Genomic DNA, 19,034 nt, shown 5'->3' on the forward strand with positions numbered 1-19,034 from the left:
CCATTTTTAAAAATATTTTGATGATTTATGTGACTATACTATACTGAGTTGATCCATTTCAAAGTTTCAGTCAGTGGACCGTGATATAGGAATAAGGTGGACGTATGTAAATATGTATGCAACCAGTGAAGCGTTTCGACGAATGAACCTGTATTCGATGCAAAAACGTTTAAATATTGATGGGCGGTTTTTTGATGGTTCAGCCAAAAGAAATGGTCCACTGCTTCACCGTATGTGGCATGATTATGTCATGCTTTCGGTCCAAATTGTACCGTGTATCAAAGACTGCGTTTACACTGCACCGGTTTCAGGTCAATACGGATCACACTGTCGAAAATGCACCAGAAATCGCAGTATATTTGCAGCAATTATGCTATCGCTTTGGGAAGAAAAAACAAACAAACAAACAAACAAAAAAACAAGGAAGCGAAAAAAGACGCACTGGCCATAAAGAAAACATTTTCTTATTTTTGGGCTCATCTCAGCATTTATGTGGTATGCTGAAAGATAAAGAGCAAAGGAGGGCCAAAGGCGAATAGAAACGCCAAATGTGTTATACCATACGGGTTAACATTATACCATATGGGTTACCATATTTTCGTACCCATGGTGCTCCTTCCACGCGCCGTCCGCTGTTTTTGAGCCACTTTAAACTGTACTTTAAAGATGTGGCTCCCGTGATTTTTGCTGAAGGCCTAATGACCGTTCTAAACGTGCAGTTCAGAATTTAAGGGGGCAATTCACCTAAACGCCATTTTTCTGCCACTTGACATGGCTTTAATGGCAATTTCTCATTCACGTTTCAAGCAATCCAAAAACCCTATCACTATTCCGTGAATCTGTGTTGTGGGGTATTTTGTGAATTTTTGGGTGATTTTTGGATATATTTGGGAGGAGTAGTTTTTTTTAGAAGGATTGGATAAATTTAGAGAAATAAGAAATATTGAAGATTTAGTGAAGTTTTAAAATTAGAGTTTGTATTTTAAATTTCATTCAAATTTAGGTAAATTGCCCCCTTAAGGTGGAAAAAGATCTAACCCGGATGCATTTTTAAACATTTTGCTGATAAGAGAACAAACTTATCCTCATACCTGAGCATTTACGTTGATTCTGTATAACGGAAAACGTTTTCCAAAACAACATGAGTTTAGCAGCAGTGCATCGTGTAAACGCTCACCAGTTAGTGCTGTGAAGGGACAGAGGTGGTTTGCACAGCGGCAGCAGTTCTTGTAGGGGAGCCCCCCGCTTTGAACGGAAATAAAATCCTCTGATTGCTGGCGACGCTGAACAATCACACCAGAACCATCGACAGGCTATACGAGTTTCATGCTAGGCGAGTTTCATGAAATAAATACCGTTTGGACAATCCTTGAGCACACCACATAAAGCAATGTAATGTATAAATCAACGTAAATCATAAAGGGTGAAGTTCGTTTGGGTGTGGGGCAAGAGAGTCATGAGGGGATGGGCTCGCTCATCCTTGTTGGATTGAAGGAAATCTAGCCAAAGGATCTCACACCAGCACTTAACAATGAATAAATACAATAACATTTATTTGTCTTGTAATTGGTATACTTATCTTAATTTAAAGTTCATTACTTATGATAAAAAAAACGAAAGTAAACCAACAAATATTTGATTGTAGGACTACATTCCTGAATATCAGATACGAGAATTCCTCCAAGAATTTTGTTGTTAACATAATGGTCATTCCCATGTCATCAATAATTGATTTTATTTACAGCTAACAGCAAAGAATATTAAAGAATAGAAGGTAAGCGCGAAAAATTTACTCGAGAGTATCAAACTCTCGAGTTAACACTTTTTAATTTAAAGAAAGAAACGATCACTCAACGTTCCTAACCTTTACCTATGATTTTGTGCAGATTACATTAACGCAACACACGAATGTTGCAATTATGTATAGTATTTGCGGTATTAAGACTTTGTTCATCTTTGCTACCCACTCAAGCATATTGATTATTATTTTGTGTGTCTTTAAGTTTTTTTTTTGTACAAAAGTATTTGTTTTCATAAGGATATCGTAGAATATGTACTCATTATATCCTAAGAAGCTATATTACAAACTTAATTCGAATCCCCCAAATTAAACTGGTTGATCATTAGCTGTTGTGTCACTACTCAACTCTGAGCAGAGTAAGTGAAATTAAATAGCCTCCAAACCGACCACTACCACTTTGCTCAAAAATAATTCATTTACGTCTTAGCCGGGCTTAGTTTCAACCCGTGCTTTCGTGATGATATGATTTGCTCTTGAATGAGCTTCGTCGTTAAATTACTTCGTTTGAGATATTTTGCTTTCTCTTTTCAAATCGTTTTATGAAAAGATTCGTCTTGTTCTAATGTCTTAAATATGGTGGAGTCCACAAAGACAACAAAACATGATGTCAACAATCTAAATGAAATGCGTGAGAAGAATCGTGGAGTATTAAACAAGTAAGTATATACACATATTTAACTGTTGATTTTCTTTGTCTTAAGACTAGAATGCTCACCCTTTAGTAATAACGCTACAAACAAGACGACTTTGTCTAACAGCACTAATATCATAACGCTTCCAATACAATAAAATGCATTAAATATTGCGAATTGACACGTACTAAATATTTGAAATATTTCATAATCTCTTATTGCGTGGTTCACAAAGCAGACTACAAGAGTCCTTATGGACGGAAGTATCAGGTCTTTTCGCCTTGAAAGTGGGAAGAGTTTTTTGTCCAATGTTCATGAAGTGCTAAATCGGGCATTCCCACACATGTAAGAAGCAGTTCATAGCTGATGGGGCCGGAACGTCACTTTTGTAAGCTGGCGATACACCGCGGCAGTCACATATGTACATTCCATTACTTTCCTTTAGCTTGTAATGCCTAGCGAAATCTGTTGAGCATGTCACTCCCATGACTCGTTTATTCTGTTGAGGAAAAATAACGAAGCAGCATTAGAGGATCTTCACGGCAGCTCTAAGTCTTTTGTAACATGATGAATAAAAAAGTCTCCACACTTTTGCTTTAAGGTGATTCCACTGAATTGCATTGCGCATCCTTACTGCGCATAATTTTTTCGCGTCATTTAGCGCGCGCACCCACAACATTACGGGATTTCCTTGAGGTTAAGCTCGAGGTTTAATACTCTACTTTGAGATATTTTAATTTGAATGCTTTAAAAAGCACGTATTTAGATAGTGCTGCTTACGTACACACGCAGCAAAATCTTTAATTTCTTTCATAATCTTTATTCCAGTTCAATTAAAATAGTTTGTTGTGTAAGATAAAAGTAAATTTTGTTGAACTGCTTCGATATTTTAATGCAAGAAATTAATTTTACTGGAAATGATAGTTCCCTTTTCTGAATACTAGCGTTCCTAATATAAACCTCGTGGGTCATCTATTTACTATAATAGCCATCCAGGTTACACAAAAACGAGCATGGTGACCCCCATTTTATTTTGCATTTTTGTTATACTCGTAACATAGTCATGAACTGGACCAAGCCTTAGACAATTCTAAATACTCCTTCTTTTTCAGCAGAATCACCTTAAGAAAGGAGTCATGATGGTGTGTCACCAGCACGCACATATATTTAGTTTTTGGCTTATCTGGAATGTTGGGTTGGGCTTGGTTTAAATTCTTACTCGGGGTTGGGTTGGTTATAAAGACGTAGAGAGGGACATAGCATCTTTTTGACCGTTTACTCACCATTGGCGAATTTCTAAAACATAAATAGATAAAAGTTAGAACTAAAGCTGTTGCATCACTATTCAGACTTCAATCTTGGCTTAGCGGATGTGTAACCATGGCAACAATTCCTTGCGTGCCTCACAGTCTTCCATAGTTTATCTATCACAAAAAAGAACATCCTTAAGGGGGGGGGGGGGGGGAAGGGGGAGAAATTACACTTACCGATGGTACGGTGTAATGCGCTTGTGTGAAGGCGGAATCTCCCCCGGTAGCTCTAGTGCCTTCGAACATCCGGTATTGGCACGTTTTGAAGTCTGCAGCTGTCATTCCGCCACTTGAAGCTGATTTGTTGAGCTAAAAATAACAAAATTTGAAGTTTTGTTACACGTTGAAATTCAGTACACTGACAACATTTTTCAATAATCTTGATGAAGAAAAAATGATGGCAAAAAAAAACCTACAACACGGGGCTATAAATCAAGAAGGAAACTACAAAAAATTGACGCTTGTATTACACGAAGAATAAATTCACTATCATGGTTTTAATTGCAGCTTAATAGAGTCCTAAAGTGTGATGTCACTGGTATTTAAATTTAAGAGATTGTGGAATAAGATATTCGGAGAGAGTATAATGGAAAAAGAATGCTCGCTCGCCAAGAATCAGAGCACAAAAATGTCATATCTTATTCCCAAAATGCAATAAGATGCTCATTTGTGGCAAGTGGATATATATTTTTCATCATACTTATTTTGAATAACTTACGGAATTTCACAGTTTACAAAGGAAAACGGCTGAGTTCGGCTGTGAGCATTCCCCGGGGGGTTTTGCTGGGTATGTGCCGCTGGCCTCTCAGAGCCCCTGCCCCATTATAGTCTATTTTGTGGCCAGTTATAGACCCCATCTTAGTCACTTTTCGGGAAAATGTCCCGATCCCGACTAAGTCACTTTCTATTTGTGTATTTACTTTCAAGAACGGAATGTAATGCGAGGTGATTGTTACATTTAATAAACAACAACTTTCGGAACTTTTTAACCGAGACCATTTTCAATCCCTACTTAATAGAATTTTCTCACCCCAAAAATCCGAAAATGTGCGACCCCATTCTAGTAACTCTATTGAAAATGCAACCGCATTCTAGTCAATCCAGTCGTGAAAATGCGACTCCATCCAGCGGCACATCCCCATTAGCCTCTCATAAGGAAGTACCCCCCCCCCAACTAAAGAGAAAGCATCATTGGATTCCATACTATTCCAACTTACCTTAGCACTTAATGTTGCATTAACTCTCATCAGCGAGTCTTTTACACTATTGTACAAAGACAGCAGCTCATCATGGGTTGCATTCTGTGCGTCGTTAACGACTTGAACTGTTTCTATCGAAGTGTTCATCTGGGCGTATCTTCTCTCCAGATTCCCAGCACGTATGGTCATATTGCGGCTGGATTTCTTAAGTTCCTGAACACGTGACTCAAGCTGTGTGACATTCACTGCCAGCCTTCTGCGCGTGCCATTGGCTAAGATCTGATTTTGTCGCAGTTCGTTTATTGCGGATGTTAACTCGCCGTCACTCTTGTTCAGCGCCTTGACTGATTTATTAAGTAGTCTTAACTCGGTGTCGAGCTTCTTTTCAAATGCTTTGTGTGTATTGGTCATGTTCACCCTCACACCATCCACAACAGCCACCTTAAAAAAAAAACATTCTTTGAAAAATGGAAATCGATGCAAATTATTACAAAAGGGAATGACAAAAAAAAAAAAAAACGGATTATCACTGACAGAATGATTTGTTTGTCACCGCAGTCGAAAAACGAAAACTGAATGTAGAAGACTTTACATCAGAGCGACTTTTGAAAATTCTAGGTGACACGCTTTCCTTGGCTTTACAGAAAGAAAGTGCATTGGATCAATTAAGCGATGTCCCGGGTTTCGTTTCCGCGTTAAGTTTCGCTCCTACGCAATTTTTGGATAACAAAGGGACCGGAGGTGTGGGTCCCATTATAAAAACCTAACACTTCAAAACACTGTCTGTTCTCACCTTGTTGGCAGTTTCATTGATCATCTTTTTCTGTACAGAAACCTGTGCCTTTAGTGATTCCATCTGCAGGAAAAAGTAAAAGGATTAAGAATGATGTGGATTTCCGGTACAGTTAAAATTTCCGGTTGCAAGCAACCCGCTGTATTGAAAGTTCTTATCCTGAGGGATACAGTTAAATTTGTTTTCCGAGAATCTCGATGCTTCCCGACACGAGTCGAGAAAAGCATTGAATCGAATTTCGAAGCGGACAAAAGTAGGTAGGGGCTTGTCGTGTGTTATTTATGACACAGTAAAGGCATTTAATCGACAAAACGTTAAAAACAAATTGCACTGGGACGAGAGTCCAATAGGGCTTAATTTAAGGAGTTCAGTTCCTCTTTTGGAAAAATTTTCGTCAAAATCTTGCACTTTGTCTGGATAATTTTCTCTGCAGAAGGCTTTAACTGTTGACATGGCAGTTTTTGTCATCAGTCCCTAATGCAATTTATTTTCAGGCCATTTGAAAAGACCGACACGTCTGGAACAGACTCCATCACGTGGGCACTTGCTTGAATCTGACGACATCATGCCACGTTCAGTCTGTCAGCCATGCGTTGTTCACGTGCAACAGTTAACTGTTGCCCTCTAGATGTCATGTGATCACAAACTAACCAATGAATGCGAGCGACGTTGGGAAAAAAAACTCGGGCAAACAGAACGTTTACAAGGTGGAAGAAATACCTCGAAACTAGTCAAAACCATTTTGAAATGCTAAGCTAAAAATTCCCCTTTTTCTCTTCATTCCCATATTTCCTGTGGGATATCTAAATGTCATTATTACCGGGGAATACAGCTTATCCGCGCTTCCAGATCGTCAGTAGACATTTTTTCAAGACAGCGGCATATTGAAAACGGCAAACGAAAAACACAAACCTGATTTTCATACTTTGTGACAAAAACTTCAACCGCACGTTCTCTGTTATCCTAGATAGAGAAACAACAAAAATAAACGATTGGTATTTTCCGAAAGATCAACTTCATCTTCTGAAGAAATGAATTGAATTAGGCAAAAACAAATACAAAGAATAAATAGCTTTTCCTGTAAAAATAGAGAAGAGTGCTAAGATTTGCGCTCAAAAATCTTAAGACTTGTTGCCGTTGATTAAGCACTTAAATTTTAAAAACTTAAAAAGTTAGACAGCTTCTTTGGGGGTTTCGCTTGGGCTTTTAAAAACGGAGTGGTGGTGGTGGTGGTGGGGGGTGGTTGCTTATACCTGGGGATTTTTACAAGTGGTATATGAAAAAAAAAAGGGTTTCGAACTGAGCGGATAATAACATTTATGGTGGCAAATGCACAAAGCCCTTTGATGTCGAGTTAAGATAAAGGCTGTCCTAGAGATGCTCTCCATACCGGATTCTGAAAAGCTTATAAACTTAATACAAAATAAAGCATGAACAGCCACTTCACTGGTATTTGACGAGCTAGTAATAAATTCATTGTTCCGCAATCTACCTGTGTTACGGCCAGGTGTACGTTTCTAGTTTTCCATGTGACGTTGTACAGTGTTCTACGAAACTGTTTCTATTCACGAAAGAAGTAGAGGGGGTTAACATCGGGGAGGGCTTACAGCCAGAATATATATCCTTTTTGTTTGCAGGTCGGTGGGCTTATAACCAGTATTTTACGGTAAATTGATGCAAAAGCTGAGTTTGGCGCCAAAATTTAACGTTCTGTTTGGGATCTATCACAAAGTTTACTGAGAGCTTGTTCAGATAAAATGGACTAACATAAATAATTCCTTTCACCTTGTTATCTATAAATAACATTGGAGTCTGGCCTTAGGGGCCATAATTTTCAAAACAGTGCAAAGTGTATGTCGTGGTAGGTCATTTGGCCACACACGATCTGTGAATAGAATTCACATTAATGGGATACCCAAGCATCCTGTTCGCTTAGGATTTCTTATCCCGCCAAAATATTTACGTATAACGGTTCCTGTTATAATCATTAGAGAATCTTACCATTTTTTCTTTCATCGCTTTCATATTGTTTTCCAAATCTTGGATTCTTTGCACAAGATTTTGGACCGACGTTTTCCTTCCTGTGTGTGGGGCAGCAAGCTTGCCTTCTGCTGTAAGAATAACAACAGAAATACTAATTACTTTTTCCAAGTGGAGGGTCATCGGAAATACATTTTGTACAACAGCCTTGGAATGGAGCATAAACGTATGAGATGTACATCACGTAAAAAAACATCAAAACTTTAAAATACACCACTGACATGAGTTGATATTTGAAAAAATTACAACTTAAATCCAAGCTATGTGCAGTGAAAGACCATTGGAAGGCAGTTCGTTTTGATTGTGATCACAGAGAGTCTTTGAAAATACAAAATTTAAGACTTAAAAAATTAAAATAGCCCTGACCTTTTTTTTAATGACCTGATTTTTTAATGAAATGATAACCGCGTAAAACAGGATGCTACGAGGGCTCTCCGCACGACATTCCCGCCAAAACTATATATTGACCTGTCTTCCCGCCAAAATATTGACCACCTCAACGACACACAAAATGAAGGGTGGGGATTATTTATTCATGCCACCCGAAACCGTGAGCGAGTAAACAGGGCAGCTTAATGAAAAGGCTAATCCAATAGCAAGCACAACTTTAATTAAGTAAAATCATATGATAAAACGGAAGCCATGGGACAGAAATAAGTTGATAAAGAAGAAGCCCCACACAGGAACACTGTTGTCTTTGTCGCTTCCCTGCGGGTGTTTATGCTCAAATAAAGTTTAGAATTCTACATTCCAAGGTGGAATAAACAGCGTTTTCCTGTTCTTTCCGTTATGGGTTCTTGGAATTTTATAAATGTGACCTCTTCTGAAAAAGAAAGCGACTATTCATCCTATAAGGAGCTATAATAGGAGATAAACATTCAGTGGCGCGGTCTAATTGCACTCACGATACCAAAAAAGCATCGGTTTTGTTGGTTTTTCGGCAGATTAACTCATTCCATGACACTATCCTGCTTAGCGGATTTCCACCATTCTCAGAATATGACAAAAGCATTAAACGTTTTCATTCAGATGAACGTGTTTCTTTTTGAAAATGTTATTTTTTAATGTACAAAGGTCGACGCCTTTGCTGTGCGACACTGAAATACCACTCCTACGTATTTTCAATGAGATGCATTTTTTTGTTGTTACCAAGCGCAAATGCCTTCATAGCTTGATTAACACATTTATTACCATTTCGCTTCTGATCTGAAAGTCAAGCAAACCTCGGGCTGATAGTATTCTTACTCTGTTCATACCATGGCCAAGCCAGACCATATGAACTGAACTCATTCAAAGAGCGTGAGAACACGGCATCCCTTGTCTTAAATATTTCCGGTTTGGTATCGGAAAGAGTGCTATTTGGTAATAGTATTGACATTTGTAAATTCCTTTTCATTGAATGAATGAATGAATGAATCAATGAATGGGTGAATCGCGGCTCCACGCGTGCTAAATGAAATATGTTTTGGCTGTTGTTGTTGTTGTTGATGTTATTACCCTGTTTGTACCAAGCGGCAAAAGATTAAGATGATCTCTAGAGACGCCTAGTACGTGCAAGCATGCAGAACACCGATACTCGAAGCGCCAATTATCCGCACGAATCAAATAACACCATATGCAATAAGCAAGTAAACTATCCTCGATTTTGTGTAGGTTCTAGCTTTCTTACCCAGTTAATACATTGAAAAAATAAACTACATATTAAAAAAGCAAACCTAAAGACACACCCCTAAAAATCAGCAGGAAATACCTTGTGTGCAGGAACACTTGGGACCTATTTTGCCGAGGACTATGAGGACCACTAAAGCCAATGCTGCTACAGAAACGACAAGAATAAGGGACAGGATTAACTTGCTGAGGCAAGTGTCTTTCTTCACAGGTAAAGCGTCCGAAGACATGGTTGAGCTGATAGAGTCGTCTGAACATTCTGTGATTTGCCTCACTCGGTGGGGAGGCGGTCTCGTTGATTCATAAACATCATTTGTCTTCTTTCTTGGCCCACTTTTAGCATCATAATACCCGGCGTTGAAGAGACCGTCTCCAGAGTTAAATAAAGAAGTCAGTGAATAGTCGGAGGCGCTGCTACGCATACTGCCAGTGTTTGGAAGATCAGAAGCCGATAAATAATTCATCTTTCGTTCATGTTTCTGTCGCACGAGGGGGGAAACAGGCCTCGTCGATTCATAAACTTCGTTTGTTTTCTTTCTCGGCCCAGTTTTTAGTTGTGTCCTAACACTTTGCAAGTCTTCGTAATCGTGGCTTGAACTGGAACTCACGCCGCTGTCCTCATACTCATACGCAACATTGATGTGAACTTCCCCAGAAGTGCCAGATGACAGTGAATAGTTAGGGTCGCAGCTACGAATGATGCCAGTCTTCGGAAGATGAGGAAAATCAGAAGGCGATAAATAATTCATCTTTCGTCCACTCGTGGAAGACATCGTTTGTTGTTCGAATATTTGTCAAAAGTGCGAAACTTCTGTTGTCTTGAGTTTTCAGTTTCTGTTAATTACTCTCGCTGTCTCTTGCCGTTTGACTGGGAGACGAGTCTTTCGCAAAAAGTACAGCCGCCGTACGTGCTGTCTTGATAAGTGGTTATGTGATACGGTAACTGATCCGACAACTGACACCTCAGATTGACGTGTATATAAAAGGTTTGCGATTGCGCGCAGGATTTTGTATTCCTACAATTCCAGAATAGTTACATGTCATGCCAAACTTTTGTTGAAGATGAGTTGATGGATACTTCAGGTAAATTCTATCATCAATTGCAAAATAATTGAGCAAGAAAACGTAAGTTCTGCGTTCACGGCTAGACAACACGTACGAGATGTCAACAGCGTGGCCTCCCGGCCCAACCACTCAGATCAGGTAGCGAGACACACGCGGGAAAATAATACCCGCCAGCGCAGTGACCACGTGATCTATCCTTCGTAAAATGTGTGAAGCCAGTTGTAGTTTCTGTAAATTACGCTTTGTATCTCGGGATGCAAAAATATATACATTCTCTGGGATTAACATCTTAGTATATTTAGCCGAATACAAACAAGCTACAGTACAAAGGGAAAATAAGTCGTCATGTAAAAATTGAAATATGAGTGTGTTCAAACGTTGATACTTTGATGTAAAGAAATTAAAAAATGCAGCGTGATTCGATGAGGTCAAAGCCGCAATTTTTGGGTCAGTTGTGAAAGGAATCTTGTCTACTTTTCTGAAATTAAGTTCCTTAAAGATCAAATGTTCCAGAATTTTACTCCACGATTTTTCCCCTCATCTTGTTATCGCTTAAACCGTTTCTTTGGTCCACAGAGGTTTTCTTCGAACGACGAACATGTGCGGTAGCAAACGAACTTGTTTACCTATTTATTTTTCGGTTTTTGTGCGTCAACACGAGAGACATGGCATTTCCGTTTTCTGTTATCACTTCTAGCCAGCCCATGGCGTGCTTGCACGCAAAATCGGAAAGAGACTAATAAATTAGTGTTATATACATATAATAGAGATAAACAGTTTTTAACACGGCAGCAGTTTGCTGGTGTGTTCACGATCTCTGGCTATGTTCGTGTGGGGAAAAATGATAGTACAAGTTGTGTCTTTGTTTCCTCATACAAACTACAAAGCATCTTTTACAAATACACGAAAGTGACAGACTTTCACATCAGCATGAGTCCGCTAGAGATAGAACGGCATCCGCGGAGATATCTAGAGAGGTCATCAATAATTTGGAGCGCATGTATTTTGGTCTTGAAAAAGATGCGGTTATGAAGTCACGGCTGATCCATATCAAAGATTATCGCGAACGCGCCACCTTGACGTACTTTCTCGATTAAACGCCTCAGTCGTTTAGCGGAATCCGGCGAGTTATGTGAACGCGGCACCAGTGTAGAAAAGGATTCTTTAAAATCACATTTGACAGCATCCAGTGATTTTATAAATTTAGCAAAAGACAAGTACGACATTTGGACAGATGCCGGAGAATAAAACTACTCTAAAGAATCCTGAAGTTGTCCCCCAGATTACAATGACAAGAGCTTCAGAGTTCAACGCAGTCGTAAAGTTTGTCTACAATAATTAATCTTTGTACACATTGAACACAAAACTAATCAATTGGCGAATATAAATATACTCGACAGTACCCCTTGTCCCCTTCCCCGGAGCAAGCTCAATCATGGATGCTGGGATCTTTAACGATGTTTTGATGGGATGGGAATGGGATAGGAAGAGTTTGTCGGAAACAGTCTTTACCGTTCCCCCGACCACGATCCAACACCTTGGCTTCTTTACTATTCTTTCTGTGAGGTCGCGAACGCTTTGAATAAAAATAGGTACGCATGGCGAAGATGTGGGTAGTGCTGTGCACGCGCTGCGGACCTAGTTGTTTTACGGACACTCGCTCACTCTTACATAGACTTTCAGACCAAAGAAGTTAAAATCTATACCCTATCTAGGCCAAAACGGCTAAAGACCATACCCTTTGGTGCCCACATACATACCGTGTAGCACGAAAATTTTGCGGATTGGCGATTTTTTGTGGTTTGCAGGAACAAATTTTTGCGGTTCGAGATGACTGAAATTTCTACTGGGAACTAATTTTTGCGATGCTCTGTTCAAGCAACAGAACATTTAAGTGGAAGGCACTTTAATATTTTCAACTTTTATTGTGTGGTGAGTCACAGTTCACTCTACTTACATATTAAAGACATATATCACCTTACTGCGCAAAGGGACTCAACAACAACAAAACAAAACAAAAAGCGTACCCCAACCACGCACAACAAAACACTGTTTCGTTAATACGGTTTGCCACGACCGGAATTACCGTATATTATTTTATCAGAAAGCAGTATGAAGGTTGAATTACCATAGCTAAAACCTTTCTAGGCATACAAAGTCCAATGTATATCGCCCAGTGGCACAAGTCTATTAAAAGCAGAGTTTTTAATTTGACTGTGGGAACTAATTTTGGCGGATCGAGGTCAATCCGCAAAATCCGCAAAAATTAGAACCCGCAAAATTTTCATGCTACACGGTAGCTAAACATAGCTTATCTAGGGGGGGGGGGGGAGGGGGGGCTCGGAAAACTACTCGGGATATTTACTAATTGGCATCGGACGGAACGTTCGCGCGCAGTGACCCACGCATTAAAACGCAAACTTAATTTCTATTTATTTAGGGTAAACTGCACCATGTCAAAACGCAATTCCGTTGCCGGCTTTTCAGAAAATTTTCGCGAGTTTTGCAGTTCTAATTGGAAAAGAAAAAATATGACTTATACGTGAAATTCGCCACCTGCTCTCTTTCATTAGGAGAGCATACTGTGGTTACTGTGTCTGTGGGGAGAGTTGGAAGAGAGTAACGCATTGCCACGGAGTTTTGAGGGGGCGGGGGGCTAAACCAACAAGCCGTATTATAAACCGGAAAGGGGAAAAAAATTGTGAAATGCCTGCAAATTACGTGAACTTCTATTCCCTCAGTATAAACTCTACATGCAGAGAATTTGTTTTACACTCCTAGTTTTCAAAGGTTTCCGTGAATCAAAATACAGTATCACGATACACCATCTTTCATTTCAGAGACCTTAATTCGGGCCGTAATTAATCAGCTTGAGTGAAACGCTTCCCCGCGGATGCTGAAAAAAAAAAAGCAAGAAATAATGACATCCCGGCTTGAGTGAAACAGCGTATAGATTCCAGAGGCTAGGTTGCAAATATAATAGAATATTTTGATCCGAAATGAAGCAAAGTATCAAACCGATTGGATTCCTAAGCCCCCTTCGATCTTCCCGGAAAAAAGGTTGGAATTTTTGCACGTGCCATGACTGTCCGTAAAACTACTGATTAAAAAAAACTGAGCCAAAACCACGCGTTGCTAAGTGGAGCCATTACAAGAATGTCACATTCCAACTAAAAAATAAAAATAGCCAAAAATTTGTGTGGAGGACGCGCTTTCGCGGAATAGGGTTCCTTTTGACATCTGGTAGGTTCAAAAATTCAGTTATGTTTCCAGTAAAATTAGCAAAATGTAACACTCACAGCGAATAAAAGCAATTCAATTAGTTTCCTTGATCCTTTTGAGCATTCCTACAGGCACTGATTGGTTGCCTAAGTTTCCTTGGAACCAACCTTTCAGGTCCAGGATTCCAATCACCCTGGTCCCAGAGTGTTTCTTTTTTCTTTTTCACCAAACAAAATTGAGCCGCGAATGGGCGACAATTCAAAGAGGAAAAATGGATTTCATTAATTGAACCGGACGTTGCTTTTATGAACAGTAAAAGACAATTATAATAAATTGACACCCATGCATTACGACTAACACGTAACCCATATTTCCGTACTTGCACATTTTCCTGTTTATTAGGACAAAGATCACAATCTTGCGGCTTCTAGGATAACATAAAAGGAATAATGACGCATTGATCATTAGGGATGTTAATGCCCCCCCCCCCCCCTAGCTGGAAGGGTGTATTGGGGAAGGGGTGCGGGTTACTCACCTTTACCAGGGATCATTGTTGTGTTGTACTGTACAGTTATCCAGAAGCCAAAATGACATTGTTCTGAGTAGCGGGCGGGAGCGAGCGATGGAAAGCGGCAGTATTCACAGGGTTTTCATTCCGCAAACACTAAATCAGAAACATTTGTCGTGGGGTTGGCTACGTTCGGTTGAAATACGAAGATAAATTATACTGAGTGGAGGACCTATGAACAGGGGAAGGCATTAAGGGGGAAGGAGTGGGCTGAAAGCAGCTGAAAGGACTTACTGCATGCAGTGAAAGAAAATACAAAAGAAAGTGATTGGTACCTTTACTACAACACTGCGCAGATTTCAGGCACTATTCTGGTGAAGGACAAGGTCTAACATCAAAATTCCCACTGAATCAAATTCTCGCTCGATCTCCTGAATATTTTCTGTGCTAGCTAGTCTTCAAACATAAAACAGCACGATAAAAAGCGCAACTAAGAAGCTGACTCGGGACATCTTAGCTTGTGCTGGGAAATGTAATTTTGATCATGCGGCCACTGGTGGGGCTGTATGATCGATAAGCCGACATGTTGAACAGTGTACACAATTTCCGAGGCTATGTTGCAAATATAATTTATCGGAAAACATTCAAAACATTGGTTAAATACTGTTTGCAAATTAACAAAATGTTGTATTTTGTATCTGAAATGGAGGAAGGATATCAAACACAAAACCCCTTTTTCCCACTGATAAGCACTGTCAGTAAAAACACTGATAATAAAACTGGACTAAAATCACCAAGAAAGCTTAGATCGAGAACATGAAAAGATTAAATAAATATCGAGTTTTATAATTTGAGAATTTGTGCATTGCCACAAATGCATCAATGAACTCGCTATTAGTCAAAATAAACATATTTCATATACAAGCGTGCGTCCTTCCAGACATAATTTGCACAACAAGACTTTTGTTCTTGGGCCATCGTAGCTTGGTCAGAAATCAAATACAAACAGCGGTGATAAAACAATTTAAAACTTGCGCATTTTATAAACTTGATGCGCAAGTTTATTATGTTTAGCACCGCTGTTTGTATTGCACAACAAGTTTTTTGTATTGGGATTGACCGGTAGACTACGTTTCTTGCAAACAAACCTTACTGGTTCCCTAGTACCACAAATTGCCCCCAATGGAATCTCTTTTTTTTCTATATAATTTCGTACTGTCCTTTGTAAAGTGTTTGTATAAAATGACGTCGCAAAACGAAAAACCTGGATTCACTAATTACACAGCGATTTGGCGGATCAGATACCAAAAGGTATTTATAAATTGGTACCCAGGCATTTCTGCTTGCACGAAAAACATTTCGCTATAACTTGACCTTTTTCTTTCTTTTTTTACAATGTAAAGGAAAACAATGGCTCATACATGATCAGAGATGTAAAACGACCATCCCTCCGCCCCTCCCGCACTACAAACCCTTCTACGTGTAGCAGCTGCTGCGCTGTAACATCGCAAATCTCAGCTGCAAAACAAAAGTGTCCCTGAATAAATAAACACATATTATGAGCATGCATTTGCGTTGTCGAAATATTGCCTAAGGTTACCGTATACATTTAGAGGTGTCTCGCGTCCAAGCGATGTAGAATGTCCGTTTTAAACTGTAGATACCAAAACCCCTACATCAAATTAAAGCTTATAGAGCTGGCTATCAAACTATACCAAACAGTTTTGAAATAAAATGAATTATGAAATTTTTTTGGGCGCTGTTTTCTCGAATTGATTTTTTCACTTGAAGGGACACTTTTTAGAGTTAACACTCAAAGGGAATTTGTTCGTTTGCCTTCAAATTTGGACAGTAGCTAGTTTAACGTACAAACAACAAAAACGTTTCTGCGAATTCTTTCTTTCGAAATATTTTTTCTCCGAGAGAGCGATTTTGGTACGATCACTCCACATTTTGTTAATCCTACTTCGAAAAATGTTTTGTAACTTTTCTGTTTTCACTGCGATTGATCTGGCAAAACGCAGACACGTTTTTTTAGCGCTTTGGGTCCGGAAACGGAGCGGCAAATTAAATTAGCGAAAAATAAATTCGCTTTGACTTGTAGCTTTCAAAAGGTGATTCGGACGCTCGCATTTAGAGGTTGTGAAAAACAATTCATTTTATTTCAAAATTCTTGGCATAGTTTGATAGCTTTTTTTTTTTTTTAGCCAGCTCTAAAAGCTTTAATTTGATTTAGGGGTTTAGGTATCTACAGTTTAAACTGGACGCGCTACATCGCTTGGACACGAGACACACACCGAGGTTCCCCATCATCCAGCGGTAAATTTCATTTGGATTCATCTTTTCTCGGATTAGATCATGGAATGTTCCGCACTGGGAGGCGTTCTACCCAGTTAAAACACGGACTACTTGTTATCATATCTCATCAGCAATGTGGTGGTGGTTCTGTTTTCCGGGTCAAAATAATATTTCCTGTGTATAAATTTGTGTGGTTTTGGTGACATTGGCCCCACGGTTTTAAAACTCAGCCAAGGGTCCGTGAGGGGGGTTTTAGGGGGCTTATAATCGGGAACGGAAAAGTTTTATCTGAGTCCTATCGCTCTTTATATATAATCTTTGATTAGATGGTGAAGAGGCACTTCATCTTAAACATTAGCTTTGCTGGGGTCCGGGCTTACATGTTTTGAGTGGTGTTTGGGTATTTTCGGTTAAAAAAAGGGAAGGCCTACAACCGGGGAGGGGGGAGGGGCGACGCTTGCAGGATGAAAGAACTTGAAGCAACGATATGGTATCTACCGCAAATTTTATCTGATAAAGGACAAGGGTAAAACAACCTCACCACAAATTTGAAGGAAGTGCTGCCTCAGGGAATAAAACTGAATTGTAAGAAGTGCTGCAAATAGTGTCAGTAAAACTACTAGCGACTAAATTGGTACTAAAATCACGTGAGTTTGAGTGGTGCTGAGGGTGACTGGCAAAGGAGCGGATATCATGCAGTTCAGATGACAAAATATTTTTGTAAAACGAATTTGAAAACAGTAACAACACTTGGTTTTACTGGGAAATTTATCTGTCATCCAAATGCCAAATGTGCATACACTACACTATAGCAAAACACCGCGTTACGCAATCGCGTCTTCTAAACCCTCCAAACCATTACGCTACAGTTGTTTACCAGCTTCTTGAAGATTCTTGACGAATCGCATCAGAACTCATCACGACTTCCTGCCGGTTATCTGGAGCATGCATGTCGGCAAAGTTGCGGAATTCCATCCACTCACGGTCATCCAAGGTCACCTGACAAAAGTTGAGTCTAGTGGGTTGATATAAAGTTAAAACACCCCACACGGTGTAATGACAGACGTTTTAACAGGATGTATCATTATTACAAATAGAAACAAAACGGTTGTTTACGAAGTGGTCGCTTACGGGAGGTGGTCGCTTACAAGAAGTGGTCGCAATGAGAGAGTATCATTACAGACAGTGTATCATCACAGTGATCCCATGTGAAAATATCACCGATTTCAATTAGTACGAACATTCCTTACTGTCTGGTTCATGTTACACTATGACATAATTAATTCGAATATTCAGGTCGATCCTAAGTGAAATCGGACTCTCCGTGTTGAGTGAGCGACCCCGTGATCTCAGTGATGCACAGGTGACCCAAGCTCAAGTTGTGAGCGATGATCATCTTGCGTATTTATAACTATAGCGGTCACGGCGCAAATATGAGAGTTTGTATGGGGATATTTACGATCGGGTTTAGGAGGTACAAACACTTGAAAGTTCTCAATAAAAATGACATACCTTGCATTTAAGGTGTATTGCCTACTGTCTGTTTGCTATTTTGAAGTCATTTTAGCGAGTTATCACTTCCTAGGTTTCCCACTCCTTTCTCTAACTCGCTAAAATGGCCTCAAATCAGCACAAAACAGCAAACAGACAATAGGCAATACAGTAAAAACCCACGTATAAGAACCTAGTGATTTAAGAACCTACAGGCTGAAATTGGGCATTTTAATACCCAAATATATAAGAACCTATCAGTAGCCTGGCAAAGAAAATTAGGTTCTTATACAAAAAAAAGACTTATTGTAAGGCCAAAATACTGGCTTTTGTTAGAAATTGTGAAATTTCTGAGAAATATACTATGAAAATTATTTGTTTAATACAGTATGTAGTACAATGAAGAAACTTCGAAATTGAAAATCTTTTAAATACAGAGCATAGAATATGTAGTACTGTATAAAATTATACTGGTGTAGTCTTGGGACTTGAATCTGTATAGTGCCCTGACTTTTTGTATCACTATGACAAATCCGGCTACAAATTAGAACCTACTAACCTCACTTCGGAAAAACTACCCCAAAATATAAGAACCCTTCAGCCTGAACCCAAAAATTCTAGGTTCTTATACGTGGGTTTTTACTGTACACCTTAGAAGCAAGGTATGTCATTTTGATTAAGAACTTTCCAGTATTTGTACCTCCTAAACCCGATCGTAAAAATTCCCATACAAACTCTTATATTTGCGCCGTGGCCGCTATTTAATGTAGTACGTTTATTTTTATATAACGTGCTTTTCCACATTCACTTACTTACAGTGATCCAATGTGAAAATATGGTGATTCACTTAGTATGAATATCCCTTGCTGTCTGCTTCTTTTTTGGCGGGTTGAAATATCCTGGTTTTCCACTCCCGCCCCCCTCCCCCTACAACCAACAAAAGTCTGCACCACACGACCCTATATTGTGGCAGAGATTTACATTTTCGATCTCAGTGCGCACAGACC

General features: G+C 39.4%; 1 protein-coding gene across 2 annotated transcripts; it reads right to left on the reverse strand.

Moving 5' to 3' along the window:
* Positions 1–1,525: 1,525 nt before the first annotated feature.
* LOC146489611 (uncharacterized) lies at positions 1,526–10,583 on the reverse strand. 2 transcript variants are annotated; one of them, XM_085103485.1, is made up of 7 exons: positions 9,526–10,583; positions 7,737–7,843; positions 6,648–6,698; positions 5,736–5,798; positions 4,961–5,383; positions 3,921–4,052; positions 1,526–2,932 (listed from the first exon to the last, which is right to left on the reverse strand). In XM_085103485.1, the coding sequence occupies exons 1-7, from the start codon at positions 10,214–10,216 to the stop codon at positions 2,756–2,758; spliced, it is 1,644 nt and encodes a 547-aa protein (XP_084959611.1). In that variant the 5' UTR covers positions 10,217–10,583; the 3' UTR covers positions 1,526–2,755. The 2 variants fall into 2 exon arrangements, with proteins under 2 accessions (XP_084959611.1, XP_084959601.1); XM_085103475.1 differs by having other exon boundaries at positions 7,737–7,846; positions 9,526–10,569.
* Positions 10,584–19,034: the final 8,451 nt, after the last annotated feature.

Source organism: Pavona decussata, unplaced genomic scaffold (genome assembly GCF_977016875.1).
Source record: "Pavona decussata unplaced genomic scaffold, jaPavDecu1.1 SCAFFOLD_4, whole genome shotgun sequence".
In the NCBI taxonomy this organism is placed as follows: domain Eukaryota; kingdom Metazoa; phylum Cnidaria; class Anthozoa; order Scleractinia; family Agariciidae; genus Pavona; species Pavona decussata.

Coding starts and splice junctions, on each gene's coding strand:
- LOC146489611 (XM_085103475.1), bottom strand. CDS start 10,216: ATGTCTTCCACGAGTGGACGAAAGATGAATTATTTATCGCCTTCTGAT. Junction 5,799..6,647: donor TCACAAAGTATGAAAATCAG/GTTTGTGTTTTT, acceptor TTTTTCCTGCAG/ATGGAATCACTAAAGGCACA. Junction 2,933..3,920: donor CGCATTACACCGTACCATCG/GTAAGTGTAATT, acceptor TTTCCTCAACAG/AATAAACGAGTCATGGGAGT.